The sequence below is a fragment of the Sapajus apella genome, unplaced genomic scaffold (assembly GCF_009761245.1).
Source record: "Sapajus apella isolate SASKATOON/1434 unplaced genomic scaffold, GSC_monkey_1.0 scaffold205, whole genome shotgun sequence".
Taxonomy (NCBI): domain Eukaryota; kingdom Metazoa; phylum Chordata; class Mammalia; order Primates; family Cebidae; genus Sapajus; species Sapajus apella.
The window spans coordinates 448,536-459,843 of NW_022437145.1; the positions used below are offsets into that span (position 1 = coordinate 448,536).

An 11,308-nucleotide genomic window follows, 5' to 3' on the forward strand; every position below is an offset into this window, starting at 1 on the left:
TTTTTTTTTTTTTTTTGAGACGGAGTTTCACTCATGTTACCCAGGCTGGAGTGCAATGGCGCGATCTCGGCTCACCGCAACCTCCGCCTCCTGGGTTCAGGCAATTCTCCTGCCTCAGCCTCCTGAGTAGCTGGGATTACAGGCACGCACCACCATGCCCAGCTAATTTTTTGTAGTTTTAGTAGAGACGGGGTTTCACCATGTTGACCAGGATGGTCTCGATCTCTTGACCTTGTGATCCACCCGCCTCGGCCTCCCAAAGTGCTGGGATTACATGCTTGAGCCACCGCGCCCGGCAGCCCATGCTGGTCTTGAACTGGCTTCAAGTGATTCTTTTACCTTGGCCTCCCCAAGTGTTGAGATTAGAGGCATAAGCCATCTGGCCCAACAGTTTTGAGGCCATTCAACTGACCAGGAGAGCAAGACCCATGTCCATCTGGGGAATTCTCAGATCTGAATTGTGGCCTCCCAAACTGGCTCAGCTGAGTAAGTGTTCCTGTCCTATGCGGCAGCACCCTTCTACCTGGGACTGACTGAGAGAGAATCAAGGCGCAGGGCTGGCAGGATGGTCTGGGTGCTTGTCACATGGTGGCCCCTTTATACATTACCTGTATGCACTCTTGGCCTTTTGAGGTGTCAGGCCCTCCCGAAGCAGTCATCATGATGTGGGTATGATTGGCAGGGACAGGCATGCCTGCCATGTGAGCAGTGCCCCCCCGAATACCCTCCTTACCTGCCAGAGGACTGTAATTCAAGATATGGCAGCATGAGAAAAACCTTCAATAATGATGCCTATGGCCGTTTCCAATCATTGTGCACCTGTGGCTTCCATTGATCAGGCACTTATGTGCCAGAAACTGCTGGTCAGACTGTGTGCTCCAACTCATTAATCCTCCCACAGCCCCCTAAGGAGGTGGTTTTATGGTCCTGAAAGCACAGAGACTGAGGCTCAGAGACCACATAACGAGGTGCAAGTCACAGAGCGGTGTCAGAGTCCACATCCAAGGTGTGTGCTGAGCTACTACTGCTCTAGACTGTTTGGACATCACATTCTATTAATGGTCAGCATAGAAGTTTCTGGGATTTTTTATCTTTAGGAAACACAACCAAACTGCCATCCCTGAATACTGGGACTGCTTGTGTTATGGTGAAAAATGCACTGTGCCCTGGTAGGCCCTCTGGACATTGCCAAGTGACATGGTGTGAAAATACGTCAGCAAGCAGTGGACTAGGAAGCTCTGGGCTCTCGTTCTCCTAGAGTCCCCAGCTAACAATGCTAAAGGAACCAAAACATCATTATGAGAATTCCAGAAACTAGTTAGGAAGCTGCAATGCCAGCTGGCACAGAGCCAGGAAGGGACTGCACTGGGAAGGGAAGTTGGAGCATTTTGCCTGTTCTTGCCCTTCCCCCTGCCAGGCACAGCAATGCCATTGGGAGGGACCCTCCAATTCCCAGCTCTTCCCATAGGACAGGTTTCTATTGGGTGTGACTCAAGAGTGCTGAGTGGCAGAGCTTGTCCTCAGAGCAGCAGGGCGCCTGCATTTCCACAGGTACAAGGGGGTGGGACTGCAGGCAGTGGAATAGTTTTCTCTGGGTATCCTGGAGGGGACTGGTGCCAGGTAAATACCAAAATCCAAGGACGCTCAGGTTCCTTACGTAAAATGGCAGAGTATACCTATGCATATGCTCCCGTATACTTTAAATCATTTCTAGATTTATAATACCTAATACAGTGTAAATGCTGTGTAAATAGTTGCTATACCGTACTGCTCTTATTTGTATTTTTAGTTGTTATGCTTTTTTTCCCCCAAATATCTTCTATGTGTGGTTGAATTTGTGGACGTGGAGCCTGTGGTATTGAGGGCTGCCTGTACTCTATGAAAAGAAATGGAGGGGTCCGGCGCAGTGGCTCACTCCTGTAACCTCAGCACTTTGGGAGGCCAAGCCGGGCCGATCACCTGGGGTAGGGAGTTCAAGACCAGCCTGACCAACATGGAGAAATCCCACCTCTACTAAAAATACAAAATTATCTGGGCATGGTGGTGCGTGCCTGTAATCCCAGTTCCTTGGGAGGCTGAGGCAGGAGAATTGCTTGAACCCGGGAGGCGGAGTTTGCGGTGAGTGGAGATGGTGCCATTGCACTCCAGCTTGGGCAACAAGAGTGAAACTGTCTCAAAAAAAAAAAAAAAAGAATAAAATAACAAAAGAATAAAAGAAGGAAAGCTTCAGGAGCAGGCTGGCCTGCAGGGGTAAGTTTAATGAGTAAAGAGTTTCAGTTTTATAAAATGAAAAATTCTGGGGATCAGCTGCATAACAATGTGAACACACTTAACACCACTGAACTGTACCATAACTGTTATGATGGTAAATTTTGTGTTTTAAATCACAATGTAAAAACTTTAAAAGTTACTTAAAAAAAAAAAAGGCCACTTACACACACATTAGAATAGCTCAAATCCAGAACACGGACAGCACCAAACGCTGGCAAGGATGTGGAGCATCAGGAACTCTAGTTAATTGCTGGTGGGAATACAAAATGGTACAGACATTCTGGAAACTGTTTGGCAATTTTTTTTGCGGGGGACAGAATCTCACTCTGTCACTCAGGCTAGGAATGCAGTGGCGCAATCTCAGCTCACTACAAACTCTCCCTCCTGGGTTCAAGCGATCCTCCCATCTCAGCCTCCCGAGTAGCTGGGACTGCAGGTGTGAGCCACCATGCCCGGCTCATTTTTGTAGTTTCGGTAGGGACAGGATTTCACCATGTTGGCCAGGCTGGTCTCAAAATCTTGACTTCAGTGATCCAGACAGTTTGGCAGTTTCTTACAAAACTAGACATACTCTTACCATACAATTCACCAGTTGTGCTCCCTGTACTTACCCAAAGGAGTTGAGACCTCATGTCCACACAAAAACCTGCACAGGGATGTTTACAGCAGCTTTATCCATAACTGCCAAACCTTGAAAGCAACCAAGATGTTCTTCAGCAGGTGAATGGATTAACTGTGGAACATCCAGACAGTGGATTTATTTATCACTAGAAAGAAACAAGCTATCAAGTCATGAAAAGACATGGTTGAACCTTAAATGCACATTACGTGAAAGCCGCCAATCTAAAAAGGCTACCTACTACATAATCTCAACTTTACGACATTTTGGAAAAGGCAAAACTTTGGATACAGTAAAAGGCTCAGTAGTTGTGAGGGACTCGAGGGAAGGAGAAGCACAGTGGAACACAGATCTCTGGGGCAGTGAAATTACTCTGGATGATAATGACCGGTCCACGTCTTTTTTTTTTTTGACAGGATTTTCCTGTCATCCAGGCTGGAGCGTGGTGGCGTGATCACAGCTCATTGCAGCCTTGACCACCTAGGTTCAAGCGATCCTCCCATCTCAGCCTCCCAAGCAGCTGAGACTACAGGTGCATACTACCATGCCTGGTTAATTTTTGTATTTTTATGTAGAGTTGGGGTTTTGCCATGTTGCCCAGGCTGTTCTCGAACTCAAGTGATTTGCCCACCTCAGCCTCCTCAGATGCTGGGATTGTAGGCATGAGCCACCACGCCCTGCCAGATCCAGGTCTTTATACATTTGTCAAAAGCCATAAAATGTGCACCACCAGGAGTGGCCCCTAGTATAAACGATGGACTTTGGGTGATAACAATATCAGTTGTAACAAACATGCCACTCTGGTTGGGATGTGGACAGAGGGGGAAGCTATGCGTATGTGGGGGAAGGGGTTATATGGGAACTCTGTGTACCTTCAGCTTAATCCTGCTGTGATTATAAAGCTGCTTAAAAAAAACTGATTAAGACAAACACTGAAGGAACTAAAGGGCATTTGAGCAGTTAAGACTCAATGCAGAAGCCAGAAGCTGGAGATGGGAGGCATGTGCATAACCTTGCCACTCCCCAGGCATAGGTCATTTCTGAAGCCAATTAGACGCACAACAATCACAAGTGCTCCACTCAAATCAGCAAATCAAAAGGGGACAAAAGAATAAAAGGCAAAGCGATGAAGAGACATTTGCTGTCAGGAAAATATTTTCCTCAAGATACTATTTTTCAAGTTTGTGGTTTAGCCCTTGACACCTGAAATTTATCAATTTCCTTTAAACTGTGTTAATGCCAAGTCAAGACCAGAATGAGAAAGCAACTAGCTGAAAAAAGTCATCATTTCTATGCAGGTCCTGCTCAGCCGCTCAAGCGTAGTCCCACGGCCGACACAGTGCGCCCACTCACACCTCCATCCTGGCAGAGTGAAATGAGAAATGGACTGCTTGATGTAGCCATTAAAACGAAATTATCTGCCATTTCTGCTGCCCCAAAATTGATGAACACAGAACTCATTTATAATCGCTTATTTCTACTTCACAACATTCCTTCCAGCATTTCTATTCTCTAAAATAAGGTCCATTAACATTGCATTATTTTTTTATAACCCTTAATGTTGATTGGAAATATGTCCTCACATCAACCTAAGTAAATCTGACTGTGTCCATATACTGTCCGAACTCCACCTGCCCAGATGAGCGGCAGAGGAGCCCAGAATTTTGTTTGTTTCCTGGCTCTGCTGCAAGGGCCACCTCACAGTCCAGAAGCTGGGAATGGGACAGACCAGGGCTGATGATGGCCACCTCTGGAGAACCAGAGCTACCCTTTGGGGGCTAGAATGGGAGAAGGAAGAGACGCATTCACTTTAAATTAAACAAAAGAAGGAAACAAGGTTAAAATGAAGTTTATTATTTTTTTGATTTTTTGATTTTTTTTGTTTTTTGTTTTTTTAAATAAAACTGTTTGTGAAACAGCTATTTTATCCCCATGTCAGAGTGACCCCTGAAAGATGCACTAACCCCTTCTTAAGGCCATAACAAGATTTTTTTTGTACTTTTTTCTTTTTTTAAAACTCAGATATTTAAAAATTATACAATTTACAAAACAAAACAAAATAACACAACACAACATAAAGAATCACGTAGCATGGGGCTGCCTATCTGACAGGTCCTCTTTTCCTTTAAAAAATGAAAGCAAAAAGGGTTAAATGGGTGTTCCTGGTCAGTTTAACCCACACTGATCACAATGACAGTCCCTCTCTGTCCCTGCCTACAGCTCACATTGCCAGCTCGGGCGACACAGGCCTGGGCCTCCTCCCATCCCCAAGCATTCCTGTGGGTCAGGGCACAGCTGCCTGGAATGCGCTGAGGACAGGGGGCCCCAGAGGAGGGTCATCCTTTGACTTTGCTGCTGCTGTGTACACTTGATGGAGTCCTCAACCAGCCACAGTGACCCAGGACACAGCTATGACCTCGGGCATCTACCAATTTCACCCCCAAAAATAAAAAAATAAAAATAAAAAAATAAATAAATAGTGTTTCTGGAAATGAAAAAAAATTTATTTTTGTGTTTAAACATCATTCCCCTGCTCTTGAAAACATGTATTTCCCCCTCCCCCTAAAACCTGCCCACTTTGAGACAAATTAATGACAAAAGGATGGTTTTGGTGTGGTTTGTCTGCTTTTCCAATCCTGGGTCTAGTGTTCTCTGAACTGATGTGAGACAGGTAAAGATCAAAGCCACACATACCCCGTCCTTTATGAGATGAGGGTTTGTTCAGTTCAATTTCACATTTAAATTTCACTGTCATTGGAACAAATTTGGAGATCTTTAACTAGTTAATTTTAAAATAGAATCAAAAGGGATAGCGCACCTTTCATTTAAACAAAGTCTTTCCAGACTAAAAATAGATTTATATATATATATTTTTTATCCCTCCCTTTTAATTCCCCCCACCGTTTCCCCATCATCCCACCCCTCCCCCCTCCCCCCACATTGTCACTATGGAGATTGTGTCCATGGAAACAGCCATTCCAACATCTTGGGTCTTTCTTTCCTGTGGTGTCACCGGTTTGAGTGTGATGTGAGAACTTAGGAAGGAAGTGCTGGCATGGGCAGGCACGCGGGGCGGGGCGGGGCAGGGTGTGGCTGCACAGTAGGACGATTTCCATTCCATCACGAGTGTCCACCACCTTCTCATCTCCACAGTCTCACCTGGAAGACAAGGGACAGACACTGAGGGCCAGGAGCCTCCACAGGGTCCACCACCAACAGCCTCTGTTCTGTGATACCCCTGGGATGGGGCTTTCAGCAGGGATCCTGCACTCAGACCCCTCTGTAGATGTGCTGCTGCTGTAGGACACACCGAAACCAATGCTGGAGCTGCTGTGTGGCTCTGGATCTGGAATGGGATTAAAGGCAGCAATGACCTAGTGGGGGTGCTGGGACTGGACTGTGAGGGCTCCTCAGCGCATGTCTGCCTAGTGCATAAAGGAGCCAGGACAGCAGAGAACTCCCTGACCTCAGGGGAGCTGGTGGGGCCTCACCAGCGTCAGGACCCCAGCACTGGCTGGCAAGTCTGGGTTCTCACAGAGGTGGCCTGAGGCACCCAGCTGTGACTGAAACCTAGAGTACCTGGTCAATCTGTAGAAGAATCTTCTCAAAAAGTCCAGCCTCTTAGGACAGTTTCACAGTTGCCTCTAGTTGATAAAGCTAGTTGTCTGTTTCTTAAAGTCTCACTCTGTTGCCTTAGCTCCATGTAGCCTTGAACTCCCAGGCTCAAGCAATCCTCCCATCTCAGCCTTCCAAGGTGCTGGGACTACAGGTACATGCCACCATGCTTGGCTAATGACAAAGTCAGTTTTTTTTGGTTTGTTTTGAGACAGAGTCTTGCTCTGTTGCCCAGATTGGAGTGCAGTGGTGTGATCTTGGCTCACTGCAGCCTCCACCTCCCAGGTTCAAGTGATTCTTCTGCCTCAGCCAACCGAGTATCTGGGATCACAGGTGCACACCACCACACCCAGCTAATTTTTCTGTTTTTAGTAGAGATGTGATTTCATTGTGTTGGCCACGCTGATCTTGATTTCCTGGCCTCAGGTGATCCGCCCACCTCAGCCTCCCAAAGTGCTGGGATTACAGGTGTAAGCCACTGCGCGCCTGGCCCATAGTCAGTTCTCGATGCTTATAAACAGTGTTCTTCCCATGGCCTCTAACAGGGAGGGCAGGTCTCGCTGTTTTCTGAGGCTCTGACAGAGCTCGACTATGTTAATCCTCTTGACCTCTCAGGAGCCTGAGGCCCCTAGGTCCCTCAACCCCAGGCTGGGGGGCTTCTCTCCTCTTCCAGCCCAGGTGCAGAAGGGGATTCTGATAGCCCACAAAGGACAGATGGTTGTACCAAAGGTCTCTGTAGAATGCTTCATGGCCATCCCATGTGAAAAGGTCTCAGAGAAACAGTAGTTTCCAAGGAATCCATCAAGAAAAATTTCACCAGAAGCCAGAAGTGGTGGCAGCCTCGCTCCTCCTTCACTTGCTTCCTGCCAATCACTGTGCTCTTAAGCCTCTCACTGGGGCTCACCTAACTGCTTCCTCAAGCCCAATTTGGTGCCCTTCACTGACAAATAAACCCCAGGAACCCATGTGTCACCAGCCCTTTCTGCTTCCATAAAGTTCACACATCCAGAACTGTTAAGAAGGCTGGAGCCTGGGGAAGCTAAGACTGAGCTGTCCCCAACACATACACACACGTGCCCTTGCCCAAGGAGGTTCCTGACTACTTGGCAGAAAACACCAATGAGCAGGAATACACTCCACAGAGACCATGGCACATCACCATACACAGGTAAAGGCAGACCCTGGGAATGCAGGCCAGCAGCTGAGCTAATGGGCAGCTACCTCCAGGAACAAAGGGCATCATCTTGCTGGGGTTGCAGGATGCCTGTGTAAATCAAGGTCAACGCCCACACATACCCTGCCAGGCTCCGCTCATAGAGGGGACTGGGCAGGGTTTGCCCTCCTTACCAGTATATAGCAGTCTTGGGCCTGCACCCCAATCTTGTTCATTACTCAGAAGAACAGGACCCCACACTGCCCCCCAACCTCCACCAAAGAATGATGCACACATCAGCACGCAGGGTCTACCTGGCCACTTGGCTCCATGTGCTACTACCTGCGGGCGCCTCCCTGGGGTGTGTGGTGGTCCAGGCATCAGCAGTTCTTCAGCACCTGTTGTCTGCGGCTCTGCCCTCTACAGCCTTCCCAAAGGGGAGTGTTCCCCAGGTCTGATGACTAGATCAGCCCTAACACATGATATTCTGAATGTACTGGGACCCTAACTTTTCAAGAATTACTTTAACAAAATTGTTCCTTCAGCAGGGAAACTAAGAAGGAAGGAAAATAAGCACTCCCTATGTGCCAAGCCCTGGGCTAGAAGCTTTACAGATACTATTTCATAGTAACACGGACCTGCCTGACCCCCAACTTCAGGAGAGCTCAAGCTCAGGAAGGCGACACGTGTGGCCCAAAGCCATATGGCCAGTTAGAGGTGGGATTGTGGCTTTCCTGACTGGACCCTAGGGGCTGCATGTCCTAGGGCATGAGGTGTAGCTGAGAGGAGATGGCCGTACGCCAGACAGTGAGCCTGGGAGCAGAAGAAGTGACTTGCCACTCCTGTACTGAAGATGCTGAAGACTACCAGTTCTCTTAAAGAACCACATCTTGCTGCTCAGCTGCCAGCATCCAGGGTTTCGTCTTGGGTCAACGCCTTCCCAGGCTCCCTCACTGTTGTTCCTTAGCTTCCCTTCTCGCTCACACTGTCCTTTCTGCTCCCCTTTGGCCTCATCCGTGGCCTGAATCCAGGATGCCGTCCTCACGTCCTTCCATATCAGACTCCAAGCCTGCCGTTACCAGCTGCAGCAAAAACTCATCATTTCAACACCACTCAAACTGGCCAGGATTCGCCCAGAGCCCATTTCCTCATTTCTTTCTTTTCTTCTTTCTTTTTTTTTTTTTGGAGACAGAGTCTCACTCTGTTGCCAGGCTGGAGTGCAGTGGTGTGATCTTGGCTCAATGCAACCTCCGCCTCCTGTGTTCACGCAATTCTTTCTGCCTCAGCCTCCCGAATAGATGGGACTACAGGTGTGTGCCACCACGCTCAGCTAATTTTTGTATTTTTAATAGAGACAAGGTTTCACAGGATTTGGCCAGGATGGTCTCGACCTCTTGATCCACCTGCCTCAGTCTCCCAAAGTGCTGGGATTACAGGCATGAGCCACCACGCCCGGCCTTGTTTCCTCATTTCTAAAATAGATATTAATTCCGACTAGAGAGAAAGGATGTGAAGGGAAACCTAATTCAGAATCTATACTGATTTAGGACGCTGATAGTCAGGGTCCAAGAGGCCTTTCTCCTCCAGGATGCACTCATTCCTTTCACACAGACTCACTTGGCACTAGCATAGTTACAGTTACATCCCCTGCTCTGGGCTAGGCTTTGATGGTACAAAGACAGACGTGGTCCCTGCCCTCATGGAGCTTACATTCTAGTAGAGAGACAGGTAGTAAACAAGCACACGATGTGAAATAGTGGTGAGGCTAGGAAGGCTGCAAGTGAGGAAAGGGGCAATGGAGACAAGGATTTAGAAAGGTAAAGTTTCTCTGAGGAACTGGCATTTAAGCTGAGACCCAAGAGATGAAGTCTGTCTTCAACACGACGATGGGGAGCCAGAGTGTTTCCAGCACAAGGTACTGTGCGTGCAGAAGCCCAGAGGGAGAAAGCCTGGCTCCTGAGGAGCTGTAGGAGGCCAGGTGCCTGGAGACTTCCACAGACCTCTGGAGGCAAGGTGAGACATCTGGACTTTATTTGGAACGTAACAAGAATCTCAGATGTAGAGAAGAGACAGGACTAGAGGGAGGCCTAATGAAGACTGCACTTGGCTGCTGAGCAGTAGCAGGGAGGCAGGCACTATAGGAGCCACACAGGCCTAAGCTGGGGCTGGTGAGGAAGGAAAGTGGACAGACTCTGGCTATCCTCTGGAGGTATAACCCCAGGACCTCCTCTGGACCAGTCTGAAAAAAGGGGGACTCTAGAATGTGACATTCATTCATACAGAAATGGACTGTGTGATGTCCAGCTCCAGGGGCAGGGGGGCCACTCCTCCTTCCCTGCCTTGCTCAGCTTCCATCCATGGCTGTTCTGTGCAGGGTACATAGTATGCAGGATGCAGCATCAGCCCCAATCAAGGTTATTGCTTCCCATGTGCTGGACCACAGAGCCTGTGAGGGGAACCCAGGGCCTCCTTGTTTATTTATGACAGGAGGAAGAGCTGGGTATAGGGGTCCCACTGTCAAAAGCCCTGCAAACCAATGACACAAACTAACAAAACCATCAGCTTAGCACAAGGAGACAGTGGACAACCACAGGCCAGCTGAAGGACTTTTCCTCTCTGGCACTCCCGGTGAGGGACAAGTACCAGGTACCTCACATGCTAGGAGGCAGGGGCGACATGTTTTAACCCAAAGCCTTGGGTATTTTTTGCTGTAAGCGGCAGGTGCAGGGTCCAGTCTGCTTCCTTGACTCCTACAACTCCCATGAGAAACACACAGCTAGGAATGGCAGACCAACAGGCTGAGAGAGCCAATGTGCTATGCTGGCCCATAAGAGGCATTTCCTAACGGAATCTCACAAGGTTGGTACTGCCATTCCCGTGTTTACAGAAACAACTGAAACACAGAGACATGGAGTGGTCTGACCTTGTTCACAGAGCACCTACCATACCACTCTGTCAGAACATGGTGCACCAGAAGGCAGAACACACACACATCTGCTGTCTGTTCCCTGCCTTGTCAGGGCACCCAATAATCGTGGCTCTCTATCCCCAGCATGTGCCCCAAGATGAGCCCTCCTTTAGTTAGAGGTGTGATTCTATCCCCAAGTCATCAGGGCTTCTACCACAAATGAAGGATGGTGACCACCCTCAATGTTAGTCTGCTAAATTGGGGAACCAGGAAAAGGCATCTGCCTTGTGGGAATAGCACATAACATTTCAGATGGACAGGACTGGATGCAGCGCGTCCACCCTCTCCGTCCAAGAGGTAAATGGTTCAACCTCAACGGACTTGAGACTATCCTCTACAATGGATGAGGCCACTTCATTACCGTGCTTTGACCCAGAACAACGAAGCTCATTGTTCTGTTCAAGAGTTGGTAGCGGCTGGGCACGGTGGCTGATGCCTGTAATCCCAGCACTTTGGAAGGCCGAGGAGTGTGAATCATGAGGTCAGGAGTTCGAGACCAGCCTGACCAACATGGTGAAACCCCGTCTTTACTACAAACACAAAAATTAGCTGGATGTGGTGGCGTGCACCTGTAATCCCAGACACTCAGGAGGCTGAGGCAGGAGAATCGCTTGAACTCAGGAGGTGGAGGTTGCAGTGAGGCGAGACTGCCATTGCACTCCAGCCTGGGTGACAGAGCAAG

At 48.5% G+C, this 11,308-nt stretch overlaps 1 protein-coding gene across 3 annotated transcripts in view; it reads right to left on the reverse strand.

The window, feature by feature from the left end:
* Positions 1 to 4,723: 4,723 nt before the first annotated feature.
* The window catches only part of TCF20 (transcription factor 20), a 110,916-nt gene continuing 104,331 nt past the window's right edge, over positions 4,724 to 11,308 (reverse strand). For all 3 annotated transcript variants that reach the window (XM_032270204.1, XM_032270203.1, XM_032270202.1), the window contains one exon: positions 4,724 to 6,049. In XM_032270204.1, the coding sequence (XP_032126095.1) occupies positions 6,032 to 6,049 (18 nt within the window). In that variant the 3' untranslated portion in view covers positions 4,724 to 6,031. The remainder of the gene's footprint in view (positions 6,050 to 11,308) is intronic.